The sequence below is a fragment of the Ovis aries genome, chromosome 1 (genome assembly GCF_016772045.2).
Source record: "Ovis aries strain OAR_USU_Benz2616 breed Rambouillet chromosome 1, ARS-UI_Ramb_v3.0, whole genome shotgun sequence".
NCBI classification, from domain to species: domain Eukaryota; kingdom Metazoa; phylum Chordata; class Mammalia; order Artiodactyla; family Bovidae; genus Ovis; species Ovis aries.
In genome coordinates, this window is record NC_056054.1 from 253,545,103 (window position 1) to 253,561,648 (window position 16,546).

Sequence of the window (16,546 nt, forward strand, 5' to 3'; positions counted from 1 at the left end):
TTAACAGTTATTTATATTAATGATACCATAGAAATATTAGCTGATTATCACAGTTCGTCTTAGTGTATCTCAGGAAAAAATTAAGTATCGGTTTCTCTTTCCAGCCCCCGTCAAGAAATCGGCGAGAGAGAGCTGAGTTGAGGCCAGATTTCTTTGATTCTGCAGCTATCATAGAAGACGATTCAGTAAATGTTAAATTATTACTGTTCTTTCTTGTTTTTTCTGGGTCTTGTTTATGCATGAAATTGATAATTATGTTTCATTTTTTCTAGGGATTTGGAATGCCTATGTTCTGAAGTCTGAAGAAAATTTACAAATCTGGAACTCTATTATTTAGAGCTAGAGGCCTATATACTGTGATAGCTTGTATGGGGAAAAAAACACTTTTGATGTGATCTGATTTGTTTTTTAATCAAATGATTAAGGTCAATCTCTTTTTGCAGTGACAGAAGAGGCGCATGTAAATTACCCAAGGGAATGTTGGTGAATGTCACCTCAGAAAGACTGACCTGAAAAATCATTTGTGTCCTATTATTGGACTTATCCCAGTACAGATGTGTGTGTTTTTCTGGAGGGAGGAAGAAATTTTAAATTTTTAAAACAGCTGTCAAGATAAACACTGTAATACACCTGTTTTATGAAAACTCAGCATTGAGTAAAAAAAAAAAATATTTTTAACTTTATTTTCCTGTTGTACAATTTAAGAACCGTTTTAACATTTTGCCTTTTTATGTTTTAAAAGCTAACCATTTTTATTAAACCTATGAGTAAGCAGCTCACCCTAATTGCCGAAGAGTGTTTTTGGAGCTCACTGGATTTGGTTGACCATGTGGAATACGGGATTATGGAGGAGCAGAATATTGACAAGCTATGATGAAATTCTGACAGTGCATCTCTGCCAAAAACCACACACCCTCTGTGGACATGGATATGAATTCCCAGATTTTATATACTCTTGAATAAAAAGGTTTATTTTTATTTATAAGGGGGCATAAAATAAGAAATGTCCATGCAGCCATTTTTCCAACAGATGCTGTACACCGTTCATTTTATATAGAATAGGGAGATTCAAATACAGTACATTTTCTATTGGTATTTGTTCTGTGCATTTTTAGCAACTTCTACCAGCAAATAAAGTATTCTCAGTAAAACAAAAATGGTTCTCAAGTTATCAGTTTGCTGTTTTTACCACTTATTTCATGCCCTGCCAAATTCAAGTTACATGGACTTCCATTTTCTTAAAAAGATAATCATGAACTCCTTTGCCATTCAAACGTAATTTTAAGTGTAACATAACCGTGTCTACTTCCCATGCACTTAATACCCTTATGCACTAATTTTGTGAATTAAGTTTACCAATTATAGAAGTATGTGCTGCATAGAAGTCTGTGCTTAGAGGGTGAAGTTCTTAAGCTTACCTTGAAATACAGCTACATTTCAGTGTTAAATGTGCATATTAAGGATAATTCTTTGGGGAAAAGAAATTATGAATCTTCAGGACAGCCTTCGATGGTTTAGAGTTACATTCTGCTTAGACTTTTATGACTTGCTGCTACTGTTATTTTAAAAAGCCCACTTAGTTTCTTCCTTTCTGATTTTAAAAGTAAGCCTCAGAATTTGCAAACCAATCCACCACAGCTGTTTCCCGGCTGGTTTTTAAAGTAGCTGCAACAGAATGATGAGGCTCTGCTTTCCCTTTTTACCAAAAAAAAAAAAAAAAGGTGTTTTTTAAAAAACAAATCTGTGCACCCAGTGACTATGTGGGAAAGCAAAATGGGTTATTTTATTCATCCTTTTAGTAAACAAACTTCTCAACATTTGTACAGTTCTGAAAAAAACTTGGTCACCAAAAATGTTTTATCTGCTAATTTAGCAATTCCTGGGCTCCATTTAGGGGGGCTGGGATATCGCTTTCTTCCAGAAATATGGATTTCACTGGACGTGATGGGGCAGGGATGACTGGACTGTCCACCACACCAGCCCTGGCACCTGCACAGATTGGTCCTTTGCTGGACAGTTTCATGTGGAAAAACCAGTGCCGACTTAGAATCATAGACAACCACACGACAGAAAAGGCTTAGTGTCTACTCCAATGGGTTTCCAGTTTAGTTTGAAGTCAATCGAATTTTTGTATTTTCAGTGTCTCCTTGATTGGTTTTGCTAGTAATTCTGTAAATTGTACATTTGCAATATGAGGTTTTTTTCCTTTTGTACAATTTGAAACTGATGCTTCACCTTTCCTTTAATAAACTGTTCAAAATCAGGCTTGTGGTAGTCATCCTATTGTTCATATCAGGTAAAGCTTGAAAGAGGTGGTTTCTCATCCTGTCCAACAGAATGATGAGACTTTTGGTTTTTTTTTACCAAGAACTGAGAATTTGCTCTTTAGGATAATTTGTTAAAACAGCAAATCACTGTTATCAGTGAGGCTTTACTTTTTTAAGCAAGTAGAATTTTAGGACTAGCTCATCAGTTTTCTTTCATCCATTGGATTTCCTTGGCGAGAGGGAAAGACTGGTTAGACCAAGTGAGCATTCAAGAGGAAGTCTCTTGTGGGCTGAGTGTTGGGGGAGGCATTCATGGATTATCAAATGGTCTGAAGCCTGGGACCTTCCCCCGCCTGAGATCCAGACCCAGCACTTATGCACGACCATGCCCTTTAAAGACTACTTGTGTTCTGTGTGGCTGCCAAAGTGAAGGTTTCTCTTGACACCGCTGCCAGATGTCACTGCACAAAATCACGTCCTACACTTTACGGGCCCCACCATGTTCTCTGGGCTGTGGTCATTAGATGGCCTGAGACGTCCATGAGAAGCAGCAGGAACGCAGGGGATAAATGGGCAGTGGGGACTCTGGGGCAGCCAAAGATGGAAGGTGATTAAGTTGGGGCTCTAGCAGCTCATCTTGAAGGTTTGTGCTTATGAGATTAGACCAGGGCTTTACCCAGGTGTGATTCTACTACCCTGGCTATGACTGTTGGCCCTGCTCTCAGGAAAGAATCAATCAAACAAGGAGCAGGATCTTCCTGGGAAGCAAAGGCTTAGTGCCTATTCAGGTTCTTCATAGCAGACCAAACTCAGGTAAGGTTCCATCCCTGCCCTCCTAAGTGCCCTGCTCTGCAGAGGAGAAGGATAGCTTTCAACTCCCAAGGACACAAATTATCACAAAGACAGTAGGGACATGGGAAGTACCTACCTACTAAATACTAAGTAAATCTGGTGACGAGATTCATCATTTTCCTCTAAAAACAAGACCACAGTTGGGAAAGGCATGACTAAACACCAGCCCATGAGAATTCAGTGCCACTCTGTAACCCACAGAGGCTGGTCTACTGGACAAAGCTGCCAAGATCTTAACAGCCTCATGTCTCCTTCACCACCAGCTTGGTTTTCAAATGGGCCAAATCCTAGATTGGCAGACCCCAGAAACTGGATTGGCCGAGCAACTTCAAGCTATTGAGCCACACACTAGCGTACCTATATGATTCTTCCTTAGCCAGGAAGCCTCTAAAAACCCCAGAATCTGCCACCACTCCTTTCCCAGTTCCCACCGCTTAATCTTACTGCTGGTGCCAAAGAGAAGTACAAAGGACCCCTGGCCAAACATCTCTACCCACTAGGAACTTATCACCTAGCTTGGAAGACAAAACTAGGTTTCAGGTCTAAAAAGGAAAGGAGGGTGAGGAATGCACCATAAGCTTAAAAAAATACATGTTATGAGCAGAATCATTTCAATACAAGTTGAGATGAACTGCATGAGCAGACTGGAGCTACTTGAAGCAAGACAGTATTCTCAAAACTCACTAGAGGCAGGACAGGGACATACCTGTGGGCTCCAGACTCGAGAGCAGGGTGCTATCCATTAGAAGTGCTAGAAATGCAAAAGATCTGGACATGGATTTCTGGCTTAGCAGGAGGCCACAGAGATGGGCAAGAGGTGGGGGAAGACTGTTGTAAAAGAACTCGGAACCCAACTAGAATGGGAGATTTCCATTCTCCAACAGAGGGAAGATGCTCAAGAAAAATAGCTAGGGGCATAAACCTATCTATCCAGAATGGTGGGGTGACTGGCAGAAATGGGAAAAACGGATGGTAGTCACATGTGGGTTAAGTTGAGCTTCAAATGATACAATCAAGCAGGGCTTACAGACCTTTGGAGCTGAGAGTTTGGAACAGAAAGTCATCAGGGATTGGAGGATTCAGAATTCTCACCTCAGAGAAGCACACCCATGCTTTAATCTTCATGTTGGAATCCCTTAAAATCACCATTGCTGGTATAACAATAGTTTACATACTCAGAAAAATAAAATCAACAAGGGTGGGGGAAAAAACTCTATAAAGTGGTCTACAAACATAAAGGACTGATTCTTTAAAAATGATAACCACCCAAGTTACTAATCCAAACAACCATGTACCTTCTGTTTGGAAACAATTACAAAAAAGTCTTGAACTTTAGAAGGTTTGATGTTGATAAAGCTGTAGTATCTCTGAAATTGGTGTTTACTGTAGGACTAAGCAAGTGAGTAAAATACCCTTAAACAACACAGGTTTCAACTGGGCAAGTCCACTTATACAGATTTTTCAACAGTAACTACTACAGTACTACATGGCACACAGTTGATTGAATCCTGGATGTGGAAACACAGATTGGATCTGCATATAGGGAGAACCAACTATATTTTACATGGCTTCTTGATGTTAGGAGGGCAGCCCCCCCAACCCCCGCATTGTTCAAGGGTCAAGTATATACTGAATAAGAGCCCATTTCATCAGTGTAGGAGAAGACCTAATTATGGAATAAAAGAAAGGCAAATAACTTATCCATTAGATTAGAATTAGAAGCTTCAGTATGAACTCATTTTCAAAAATGTACATAATATATGTATTTTCATGTATATATGTTCCCCATGTACATATATATACACACACATACCAGGATAAATCTTTCTTAGTCCGCTGAAAATACCTAGAAGCAATGACAACCCAGTATCAATGTGAAAATCTAGGGTCAATGTTTGCATTCAAATTTCATCTACTAAAAGAAACCATGGCTCTAAGAAAAACATCATGAACCTAATATATTATCCTGTGTCAAAAAATAAGGGCACAAAAAATTACTGTAACAGACCAAAAGGACTAAGAAACCAGCTTGAAAGAGCACCCCTCCGGCCATATCAGGAAATTCTGAACATCAAAATGTGTAACATTAAATCTTTAAAGAACCCATGATGGAATATATTCATTCACTAAAAACAAGCATTTATGAAATTATATACCAAGCACAGATTTCAGCTATGAATATATGATTCTCAATCTCAAGAAAGCCTAGGCTGGGGCTTCCCTGGTGGCTCAGTGGTAAAGAATCCTCCTGCCAATGCAGGAGACGCGGGTTTGATCCCTGGTCCGGTAAGATCCCACATGCCTCAGAGTAACTAAGCCCGTGGACCACAACTACAGAGCCTGTGCTGGGAGCCGCAACTCCTGAGCCCGCCGGCCACCTGGGAGCCGCAAGTTCTGAGCCCGCCCGCTGCAACTCCTGAGAAACCATATGCCCTAGAGCCTGTGCCCCGCAACGAGAAGCCTGAGCAGGGCAAGCACGAGTAGCCCCAACTTGCCACAACTAGAGAAAAGCCCACAGAACAAAAAAGACCCAGCCCAGCCAAAAATCATACATAAATGCAAAAAAAAAAAAAGAAACCCTGAGGTGAAGGTGCGGGACAGGGAGAAAAATGTAACCAACTAGTATAATGTGTGTCTGAAAATCTGATAGGGTGATAGGTAGTATAGTAAGAAAAGGCTTCCCTAGTGGCTCAGACAGTAAAAAGTCTGCCTGCAATTGCAGGACCACCTGGGTTCAATCCCTGGACTGGGAGAATGGCAACCCACTCCAGAATTCTTGCCTGAAGAATTCCCAAAGAAGCCTAGCAGGATACAGTCCATGGGGTCCCAGAGTCAGACACAACTGAACATAGTAAGAAAAATAAACTATTTCAGGAAAACTGTTTAAAAATGAAAAAATAATTTACACATCTAAACTGACACTAAATAATTTTTTGAAGAGAAAACTCCTTCCTTCCTTCCTTCCTTATGGATAAAATGATAGGATCAGAAATATAGTATTTTATAACCAACACAGAAAAGCTGATTGAGGCAAGAATCATTCTACAAGTACTAGACAAAAGTGTGCTGACAGGCTTACAAAATGCCCCCAGATTCATTACTAATTACAAAGAGAAAATTACAAAGGCTGTCATCTTTGCAGCTGTTACCTTAACCAAGTGATCAGATTCAATTTCATCAATAATGGGAAAAAACTAACATGTGCTTCCTAATGTAATAAAAGAACACTCTTGTGAATTATTCTTACCTGGATCTAAATGTCTGTAAACAGACAGACCCAAACTGAGTGACTGTCTACAAAATATTTTACAAACATGCTTCAAAAATGTCAATCTCATTAAAGACCATGTACGACAATGAGCCTTGCTTCACAGGAAATAAACACTGAAATCTGGAGAGACAAAGAGTTATGATTCTGCAACTTACTCTCAAACAGGTCAATAAAAATAGCAATTATGCATTTATGTAGGAGATGAAGCAATTGTAGAAAGTGTTAAGAACTGGAGAATCTAGGTAAAGAGTATACAACTCTTGCCACATTTCCACAAGTTTGAAATTTTCCCAAAAAAGTTTTTTAAATCTGGGAACACATTTCTGGAAAGAAGTTAATAGAAGGTAAGCAATTACTATACAGCATATGCTTCCTAAGCATCTATTCTGATAGACACACACATGTACACAACACAGTTATAAATACCTTTAATCCTCAACATCTCCTGAAGGAAACGGATAGCATACATCATTTAAATATTATACCATAAAATAAGAAAACTGATGCCTAAGTGGATAAGTAGCTCACTCTAAAGGCTTATTATCTCACCTTCAGAGAAAAAAGTTAATTCTTAGGGAAAGAAAGGAAAACAACACACAGATAAGGGTCAGCTCAAAGTGATCACACTAGAGTGTTTTCTTTCTAGTTTTCTTCATTTTTTCAGATTTCTACCACAAAGAAAGAAAAAGAAATTTGAGGTCAAAATATATCAGTTAAGATTTTTAATAAAATAATTTTACAGTAAGGCACAAATGAAATCTTTCTAGAATTTAATAAACTTAGCCATTTCAAGTGATTAATGGTATTTAGATTCCCAGGTTTCATGACTGCAAAGGCAGGGGCGTATACAAATGGCCAGGCAGTAATTAGCTCCTGGTTTTTCTTTCCCTGATTCATTTACAATGGAATATTCGCATGTTTCCTCCAAGGGCGCTGTACCTTCTTGCTGGCCAGGACATCCAGGTCACGGCAGATTCGGGCACGTGTGGAGGAAGGCTGGATGATGTCGTCCACAAACCCTGGGGAAGCACAGGAAAGGAAGCGGATCACCTGCTGCCCACCAAGCCCTCACATGGTGCTCAGTGTGGGCACCACCTTCTGGGGCCAACAGTGTGCATGTAGGGCCAGGCCGACACAAGAGAGGCTCAGTCCTGCGAACCTCCCCATGACCCCAGGAGCCCCCTATTCCTCTGGCGGGTCCCAAACTGGCCCAGAAACATGCAGCAAGAAAAGGAAAATGTGAGCCCTCTTCCATCCTGTCAAGATGAATTTAGTACGGAATAAAATTAAGAAAGTGCACTTTCATTTTTAAAAACTCACTACAATCATCCATCCCATCCTGTGCATAAGTCTGTCTTGCCACTTTCTTTGCCACTCTTCCCATCAGGAAGTGGACTGTACTTCTTCAGTTGGCCTTGTAAACTGCCTTGGCCAACAGAATGTAGCAAGAGTAACACTGCAACTTCCACACCTAAGCCTCAAGGCACCTTCTTTCCCCTCTCACCCTCTTGCTGCCCTCAGGACACCCTGCAGAGCACGTGGACGCACCTCCCAAAGAATAAGCAACCCCGTGAAGGAGAGTCCGGCTGACAGCCAGCACCAGCCATGTGAGTGGGGCCACCATGGGCTATCCAGCCCCAGTCAGGCAGCTAGATGACATACTTCCATGACTGATCCCAGCAGAACCACTACCCAGCTCAGCCCAGACCAGACCAAATGCTGACACAGAACTATGAGGGGAAGGTGCAGGGAGGTTATTTCAGACCACTTTGTTTTGAGTAGATTTTTCACAGTACTGGGTAGCTGGAATACCACGAAGAGAGATTTAGCCACTTCCAGCAATGTTTTCTTGATCACAGTTACAAAGTGGCCCATACAGGCCTCTCTGCCCTTAAGTGATGATGGCTCAGGGTCCAGCCAGCCCTCACCAGTCTCCAGACTTAACAGGAAAGGCAAAGGTGGGCCTTCTGGAGCAAAATAAGCAGCAAGCGACCCAACAACTGAGCCGAGCTGCTCTCCCCACCACAGGCCCACCTCTCACGGCTGCAGGAAAAGGGTTGGCAAACTTCTCGATGTACTCTGCCTGAGCCGCCTCCACGTTCTCGTGCCCTTTGAAGATGATCTCCACAGCACCCTGTCACGAGAGGAGTTGGTGATCGCCCTGGAGGCCCCTGGAGACCAGAGTAGCCCTCCCCCCCCAACATCACTGGGAGTGATTGCAAAGTCTCGGTAAACAAAGTGTGCTGGAGAGCAGTGGCCACCCCAGGTGCCTGGAGCGACCGCCATAACCCCCCGGCTGCAATGGATGCTCAGCCACGGCTCCAATGACCGGGTGGCCCAGGCCAAGGCATCACCTGCCTCCCTAGATTCTGTCCTAATCTCTCCAAGTGCATTTGTCCTTCTCCGAGGCCAAGATATTTGGCCCAGTTTCCACTGTTAAGAGTCAAGGCCCCCTTATCAAGGGAAGCAGAATGCTGTTACACTTTTTCATTATCCTGAGCCCTGAGCACACAACTCAATGGCCAGAGTCAGAGAAACTAAAATGCAAGTGTAGAAAAATGAGGCCTGAGAGAGAAGCCATCCTGTCAGAACCCCTAAAAGTCAGCTTGGGGAGGCTGGGGCCTGGGAGATACCTAGTTCAACCCCGACAGCTATTTCAAAGCAAGAAAGGAGTGGTTAGTAGACTAGGCAACAGGGGGCACCCTGCCCAAAGTCAGCAGGGTAGGGACTACAGCTCGGCCCCCGTGGGCTGCAGGAGTGGCTCCAGGACCTCTTGGGAGCTGGGGATGGGGTTGGGGAAACATCCAGTCCTCCAACAACTGGTTCAGCTGACTCAGCCCTTTCTGTTCTACTGAATCCCTGAACCCACTCGAGGCCCCTACTACCCGGGTCCCTGCCTGAAGTGAGAGTGCAGGAGGGGGATTGCCAGGGTCTAGACCCCAACTCCCAGGAGGCCTGGCGACCCCAGGGGCCCAGGCCTTTTCCCAACACTTCCCAGCTGTGCGGGGAGAGTAGAGTCCCTGGAGCCCAGAGAAGGGGAAGCTGGAGGGTCTTACCTTTGCCCCCATGACGGCAATCTCCGCCGTGGGCCAGGCGTAGTTGGTGTCACCACAGAGGTGCTTGGAGCTCATGACATCATAGGCGCCACCGTAGGCCTAGAACAGTCCCAGATGCTGGACGTTAGAGCCTGAGTCAGCCGGATCACATCCCTGTAGGACCCCAGGAAGCCAAGTTGAAGTGAGGATGGACAGCAAGACTGGCCCTCCTGGGCTCCTGAAGGCCCAGGGCTGGGAGGCCCAGGAATACGAGGGTGCAGCCACAGGCCTTTCGCAGTTCACGGTCATGGTCTTCCGGCCTTTTCCCACTCCCAGATGAGCAGGGACTTCTCTGCCAGGCGTGTCTGCAGGACCATCCACGCCGAGCCATCCTCGAGAACTTGTTAAGGGGAATGAGGCGTAGACTCCTTCCAGCACTGCTGACCCTCTCGGCCAGACCCCCAAACCCCACGCCCCACCGCTGGGAGTGAGCGGGCTCCAGCCTCCAGCCTGAGCTCCTCACCTTCCTGGTGATGACCGTCACTTTGGGCACAGTGGCCTCTGCAAATGCGTAGAGCAGCTTGGCGCCGTGGCGGATGATGCCCCCATACTCCTGCGCGGTGCCTGTGGCAGGAGCAAGTTACTGGATACCCACAGAGTCTCCCCAGGGCCAACCCCCACTCTCAGCTGTGAGGGCTTCCCCTTCCCCACAGGGCCACCCCAGCCAGTCCCCACCTCCAGATGCCCAGAGGATGGCAACGTCACAAATCCTGTGCAAGAGGACCTCCACATAAAGCGGCGTCTCAGGGCAAAACCACCTCTCCTGACCCACCTCCCTCAGTGACTCACCAGGCAGGAAGCCAGGGACATCCACAAAAGTGATGAGGGGAATGTTGAACGAGTCACAGAATCGGACAAAACGAGCCCCTTTCACGGATGAATTAATGTCCAAGCATCCTAGAAAGAGAGAAACCAGTCCCAGCCCCACCCACACTGGGCAACCATTCGGAGCTGGTTTCTACAGGGGTACCAAAGTTTCGTCATCAGAGAAACTAAAGGAGAGCTTCATACTCCAAGAAAAACAGGGGGGACAGGAGACTCCCCCTGGCTCTGGCCAGAGGACCCAGCAGTGGCTCGGCCCCGGCGGCTGGCACCACACCCCAGCACAGACATCCAGCTTTTGTCTCGTGAGCTGAAGGGCAGCGGTCACCTGAGGCACAGCCCACCTCACCCCTGGAGCTGCAGTGGGAGGCCCTCATCCAAGGGCTGGTCTTCTAGAGTCTGTGTAGTTGCAATTGGATTCTGGCTCCAACAGCCACAGCCATGTGTTTGGGGAAATTACTTTCTGAGCCTGAGATTCCCCACCTTAAAAGGAAGGCTGTTACTTCCCCTACTATGGAGGTGGTGGGTTAGTCGTGAAGTTGTGTCCAACTCTTGCGACCTCGTGGACTATAGCTCGCCAGGCTCCTCTGTCCATGGGATTCTCCAAGCAAGAACCCTGGAGTGGGTTGCCATTTGCTTCTCCAGGGGATCCTTCCTGACCCAGGGATCGAACCAGGGTCCCCTGCATTACAGGCAGATTCTCTACCAACTGAGCCACCAGGGAAGCCCTACCATAGTTGTAAGGATTAAAGGAGACGGTATTGGTAAAATGGCACAGAAGAGAATAAGAGCTCAATTACTAGTAAGTCCCCTCACCCAGAACGGTCTACAGAGCATTCTATGAGGCCAGCATTATCCTGATACCAAAACTTCTTGTTTTGGGACAAGAAAATGCAAAGCAAAATCCCTCATGAAAAGTTCTGAGATATTAGAAAAACACTGCCAAGTGCAGTTTAACCCAAGAATCCAGAGTTGATCTAATGTGTGGAAAGCAGTGAAATTATTAAAAGAAAAAAACAATACGGTCATCACAACAGATACAAACATCTGAGGAAATCCAATATTCATAATTAAAAACCAGCAGTAAACTATGAGTGCAATGGAACTTCTACTGTCTGATAAAGAATGTCCATAAAAAACTTAAATACTCATGGATCAGAAGAATATATAAATTCCCAAACTGAACTATGCCAGTGCTGTCCAAGAGAACTTTCTATGATGAAGAAAATGTTCTCTGACTCTGTTATTTGTTGACATAGTAACAACTAGACACACGTGGCTACTGAACACCTGAAATATGACTAGGGAAAGTGAGAGACTAAGCTCCTAATCGTATTGAATCTTAATTACTTACACTATCTTATTATTTTAGATTTAAAGCTTAATAGGCTAGCATAGCTGGACAAATTTGCATTTTCAAGCAATTACTATCAAAATCATAGGAAATGCCTTTGTAGAAACTGATAAGTCTGATCTTCAGGACCCAGATAATCATGATGATGTGATCACTAATCTAGAGCCAGACATCTTGGAATGTGAAGTCAAGTGGGCCTTAGAAAGCATCACTACGAACAAAGCTAGTGGAGGTGATAGAATTCCAGTTGAGCTGTTTCAAATCCTGAAAGATGATGCTGTGAAAGTGCTGCACTCAATATGCCAGCAAGTTTGGAAAACTCAGCAGTGGCCACAGGACTGGAAAAGGTCAGTTTTCATTCCAATTGCAAAGAAAGGTAATGCCAAAGAATGCTCAAACTACCGCACAATTGCACTCATCTCACATACTAGTAAAGTAATGCTCAAAATTCTCCAGGCCAGGCTTCAGCAATACGTGAACCGTGAACTCCCTGATGTTCAAGCTGGTTTTAGAAAAGGCAGAGGAACCAGAGATCAAATTGCCAATATCTGCTGGATCATGGAAAAAGCAAGAGAGTTCCAGAAAAACATCTATTTCTGCTTTATTGACTCTGCCAAAGCCTTTGACTGTGTGGATCACAATAAACTGTGGAACATTCTGAAAGAGATGGAAAGACCAGACCACCTGACCTGCCTCTTGAGAAATCTGTATGCAGGCCAGGAGCAACAGTTAGAACTGGACATGGAACAACAGACTGGTTCCAAATAGGAAAAGGAGTACGTCAAGGCTATATATTGTCACCCTGCTTATTTAACTTATATGCAGAGTACATCATGAGAAACGCTGGACTGGAAGAAACACAAGCTGGAATCAAGATTGCCGGGAGAAATCTCAATAACCTCAGATATGCAGATGATACCACCCTTACGGCAGGAAGTGAAGAGGAACTAAAAAGCCTCTTGATGAAAGTGAAAGAGAAGAGTGAAAAAGTTGGCTTAAAGCTCAACATTCAGAAAACGAAGATCATGGCATCCGGTCCCATCACTCCATGGGAAATAGATGGGGAAACAGTGGAAACAGTGTCAGACTTTATTTTGGGGGGCTCCAAAATCAGTGCAGATGGTGACTGCAGCCATGAAATGAAAAGACGCTTACTCCTTGGAATAAAAGTTATGACCAACCTAGATACTATATTCAAAAGCAGAGACATGACTTTACCGACTAAGGTCCGTCTAGTCAAGGCTATGGTTTTTCCTGTGGTCATGTATGGATGTGAGAGTTGGACTGTGAAGAAGGCTGAACGCCGAAGAATTGATGATTTTGAACTGTGGTGTTGGAGAAGACTCTTGAGGGTCCTTTGGACTGCAAGGAGATCCAACCAGTCCATTCTGAAGGAGATTAGCCCTGGGATTCCTTTGGAAGGAATGATGCTAAAGCTGAAGCTCCAGTACTTTGGCCACCTCATGCAGAGTTGACTCACTGGAAAAGACTCTGATGCTGGGAGGGATTGGGGGCAGGAGGAGAAGGGGACGACCCAGGATGAAATGGCTGGATGGCATCACGGACTCGACGGACATGAGTCTGAGTGAACTCCGGGAGATAGTGATGGACAAGGAGGCCTGGAGTGCTGCGATTCATGGGGTCGCAAAGAGTCGGACACGACTGAGCGATTGAACTGAACTGAAAATTCATATGGTAATACAAAGGAGATAGACTGTCAAATGGTATTTTTTTTAAATAGCAGTATCAGAAGACTTCCACTAGCTAACCTGAAGACTCACAAAAGCAGGGTTTCTCTGTCTTAGCACTACCAACATTTTGGACAGAATGATTCTTTGCTATGGGGGTTTGACTTCTGCATGTAGAATGTTTAGTCACCATCTTTGGGTTAGACACACTAGATGTCAGGAGCCCCCCTCCACCCGTCACACCCACTGTGACAATCAAAACTGTTTCCAATATAGCCACATGTTCCCAGTACATTGAAATTGTCCCTAGTTGAGAACCACCAAGAACCATAAAGCTTCAGAAATCAAGACAAGATGGCAGAAGCATAAAGTCGGGCAAAACCAGCAACCAAACAGGACAGATGGGGAAGAAATAGACCCAGAGAACTGATTTCAGACTACGCACCAAAACAATGTGGAAAGCAAGTCTTTCTTAACCAACGGTAATACTGTTTCACTCCATACTCTACACATGAAAATCAACCCAAAATGGATCACAGAGCTTAACATAACCCACAACCACAAAGCTCCAAGAAGGTGACTTGGACTATCTTCAAAACCTTGCAGTAGGCAAAGATTTCCTGGACAGGACACAAAAGCTCTAATCAGAAGTCAAACACTGATAAAAAGGATTTTACCAGTTTTTAAAAATAATGTGAGTCAAAAGACTTAATTAAATAAACAAACAAGTCACAGAGCAGGAAAAAAATATTTAAAATATACAAATCTGACAAAGGGTTCACATCAGACTATATAAAGAATCTTAGAAATAAACAATAAAAAGACAACTCAAAAAATAAAAACAATAGGCAAAGCTTCCCTCTTGCTAAATGCCAGAGGGAATGTCTGAGATGACAGACGTGTTCTACATCTTATTTTGGATGGTGATTACAGGTTGGGAGTCTCCCCCTGGGTGGGGAAGAACCCTGGAGGAGGGCATGGCAACCCACTCTAGTTTTCTCGCCTGCAGAATCCCATGGAGCCTATGGTCCATAGGGTCACAAAGACATGACTGAAGTGATTTAGCACACATGAATTGTCAACTTGCCAAAACCCACCCAAATGAGCATGTAAAAGCTGTGCATTTTATGGTCTGTAAATTATAACTGTAAAAAAAAAATGTTTTAAATCTCCCCTCCTCCCTCTCTATCCAAATCTATGTTAATAAAGAATGCGAATGATGAGTCTTGGGATGAAGACAACTCTAAATTAAGAAACCGCAAGATGGAAAAGAGGTCAGAATAAAAATTAAAAGGAAGAAAAATATGAGCAATGACAACCAAAACAAGATAAAATCATTGGGGAATTGAAAATAGAAATGGAAAACCTGTGACCCTGAGCTGCCAAGAGTGGGCCCTAGGTCCAAGAGCTTGGCTGCCTCATCATAGTCCAGGCCTGTCAGAGCATCTGGCACCCAGGAAGTCCAATGAGCCCTGGCAAATTCTCCAAGGAAGAAATAAGAACCGGTGCCAAGGGGGAGGAGAGAAAGGGGAGAGAAGGAGTGCGAGTTTGGGATTAGCAGATGTAAACCAGTATACATAAAATGGATAAACAACAAGGTCCTACTATATAGCATGGGGAACTATATTCAATACCCCATGGTTTATCATGACTATGAAAAATATATATATATTAATATATGTATAACTGAATCACTTTTTTTGTACAGCACAAGTTAACACAACATTGTAAATCAACTACATCAATACAAAAGAAACAGAAATGAGAACCATGACAAAGGCCTCCTCTGTGAGCCTCTGACACTTTATGACACTCCATAAATATCACAAAGAAAATTACAAAGTCAGAAGGAGGGAAGCTGAAGAACCACAATGGAACCAAGTATTCAGACCCCAGTCAGGGCTCAGGAAGGCCTTGGATAGAAGTCTACATATTTGAAGGTAAAGTTTCCAGAATAAGCCACGCAGTTTCTTCAAAAGAGAGCTTGTGAGAATGTGCCTGTACCGGAGGGTGCCAGAATCTGCAGACATGGTCTCAGGACAAGAAATCTCTTTGTGCAGACACAGGAAATCATGTGAAGTCCACGCCAGGGACAGACACAGTGAGGAGGAGGAACTCAAGAATATGTGAACAGATGAGAACTCACCACAGGAGCAAAATGCACAGTCAGTGCGTAAACATGATTTCTAAACAACAAAACGGCAGAACAGACAGCACCTAGCTCCTATCCTCAAAGAGAAGCATCAAAAAACAAGCAAAAACAGTCAGAACTAACTTTGTCCACATTCTGAAACAGACAAGTTAAGCAAAAGCTGAAATGGGAAAAAGGCAATTTAGAAACTGCCGAAAAGCTTTGTGGCATTTTGAATTACACTTTCCCCACATTCTCCCTGGTTCTAGAGGAAGAAAAGACGACCTCAGACACAAATCTCCATGTAGGTCTGTTCTACCTTGTGTGAGGGCGCCCTGAAAGACGGTGCAAGCCTTTCATCTCTGTACCTAACTCAGAACTCATCCAGACCACAAAAGTAGCAGCCAACACTCACTGTGAGAAAAAAGAACCACCGACAGACATCTGAGGCAAAAGATTACAGTTGAGATCATCTAAGGCCAGGGAGGAAAAAAACAGGCAGCATGGGGGTTTGGCGGGGGTGGGGCAGAATTTGGACATTCTAGAGCCACTGTATCTACAAGGGAATTCAGAAAGAGGCAGATATGACTAGAGCGAGATGTATGCTCAGAAAAGATCTGAGAAGGGAAATTAGAGCACACCTTGAATAGATCAGTGAAACAAAACAGAGCCCAGAAATAAACCCACAGAGCTAAGGACAATTAATCTTTGACAAAGAAGGCAGTATACAATGGGAAAAAACAGTCTTTCAGCAAATGAAATTAAGAAAGTTGGGCAGCAACATGTAAACCACCCTCTGAGCATACTCAAAAAGAAATTCAAAATGGCCAAAACCTTAAATGTACGACAAGACACCATAAAACTCCAAGAACAGTACATGTGCAAAACATTCTGACATAAATCGCACCCATGTTTCCATAAGTCAGTCTCTCATGGCAACAGAAATAAAAGCAAAAATAAACAAATGAGATCAACCAAGCATATAAGCTTTCAAACAGCAAAGGAACCCATAAACAAAATGAAAAAGACAAACTTCCAACTCAGAGAAGATATTTGCAAATGATGC

General features: G+C 43.7%; 2 protein-coding genes across 5 annotated transcripts in view; one reads left to right on the plus strand and one right to left on the minus strand.

The window, feature by feature from the left end:
- The window catches only part of STAG1 (STAG1 cohesin complex component), a 469,514-nt gene extending 467,251 nt beyond the window's left edge, over nt 1-2,263 (plus strand). For 2 of the 3 annotated variants that reach the window (XM_060395498.1, XM_060395501.1), the window contains one exon: nt 105-2,263. In XM_060395498.1, the coding sequence (XP_060251481.1) occupies nt 105-272 (168 nt within the window). In that variant the 3' untranslated portion in view covers nt 273-2,263. The remainder of the gene's footprint in view (nt 1-104) is intronic. The other variant, XM_012102945.4, reaches the window with a different exon arrangement.
- A 4,834-nt stretch (nt 2,264-7,097) lies between these two features.
- Nucleotides 7,098-16,546, minus strand: part of PCCB (propionyl-CoA carboxylase subunit beta) — a 94,734-nt gene continuing 85,285 nt past the window's right edge. The window contains exons 11-15 of one of the 2 annotated variants that reach the window (XM_004003316.5): nt 10,275-10,382; nt 9,949-10,049; nt 9,447-9,545; nt 8,425-8,524; nt 7,098-7,409 (exon numbers count right to left, since the gene is read on the minus strand). In XM_004003316.5, the coding sequence (XP_004003365.2) occupies nt 7,288-7,409; nt 8,425-8,524; nt 9,447-9,545; nt 9,949-10,049; nt 10,275-10,382 (530 nt within the window). In that variant the 3' untranslated portion in view covers nt 7,098-7,287. Of the gene's footprint in view, nt 10,050-10,274; nt 10,383-16,546 lie in introns of both variants that reach the window. The other variant, XM_060395507.1, reaches the window with a different exon arrangement.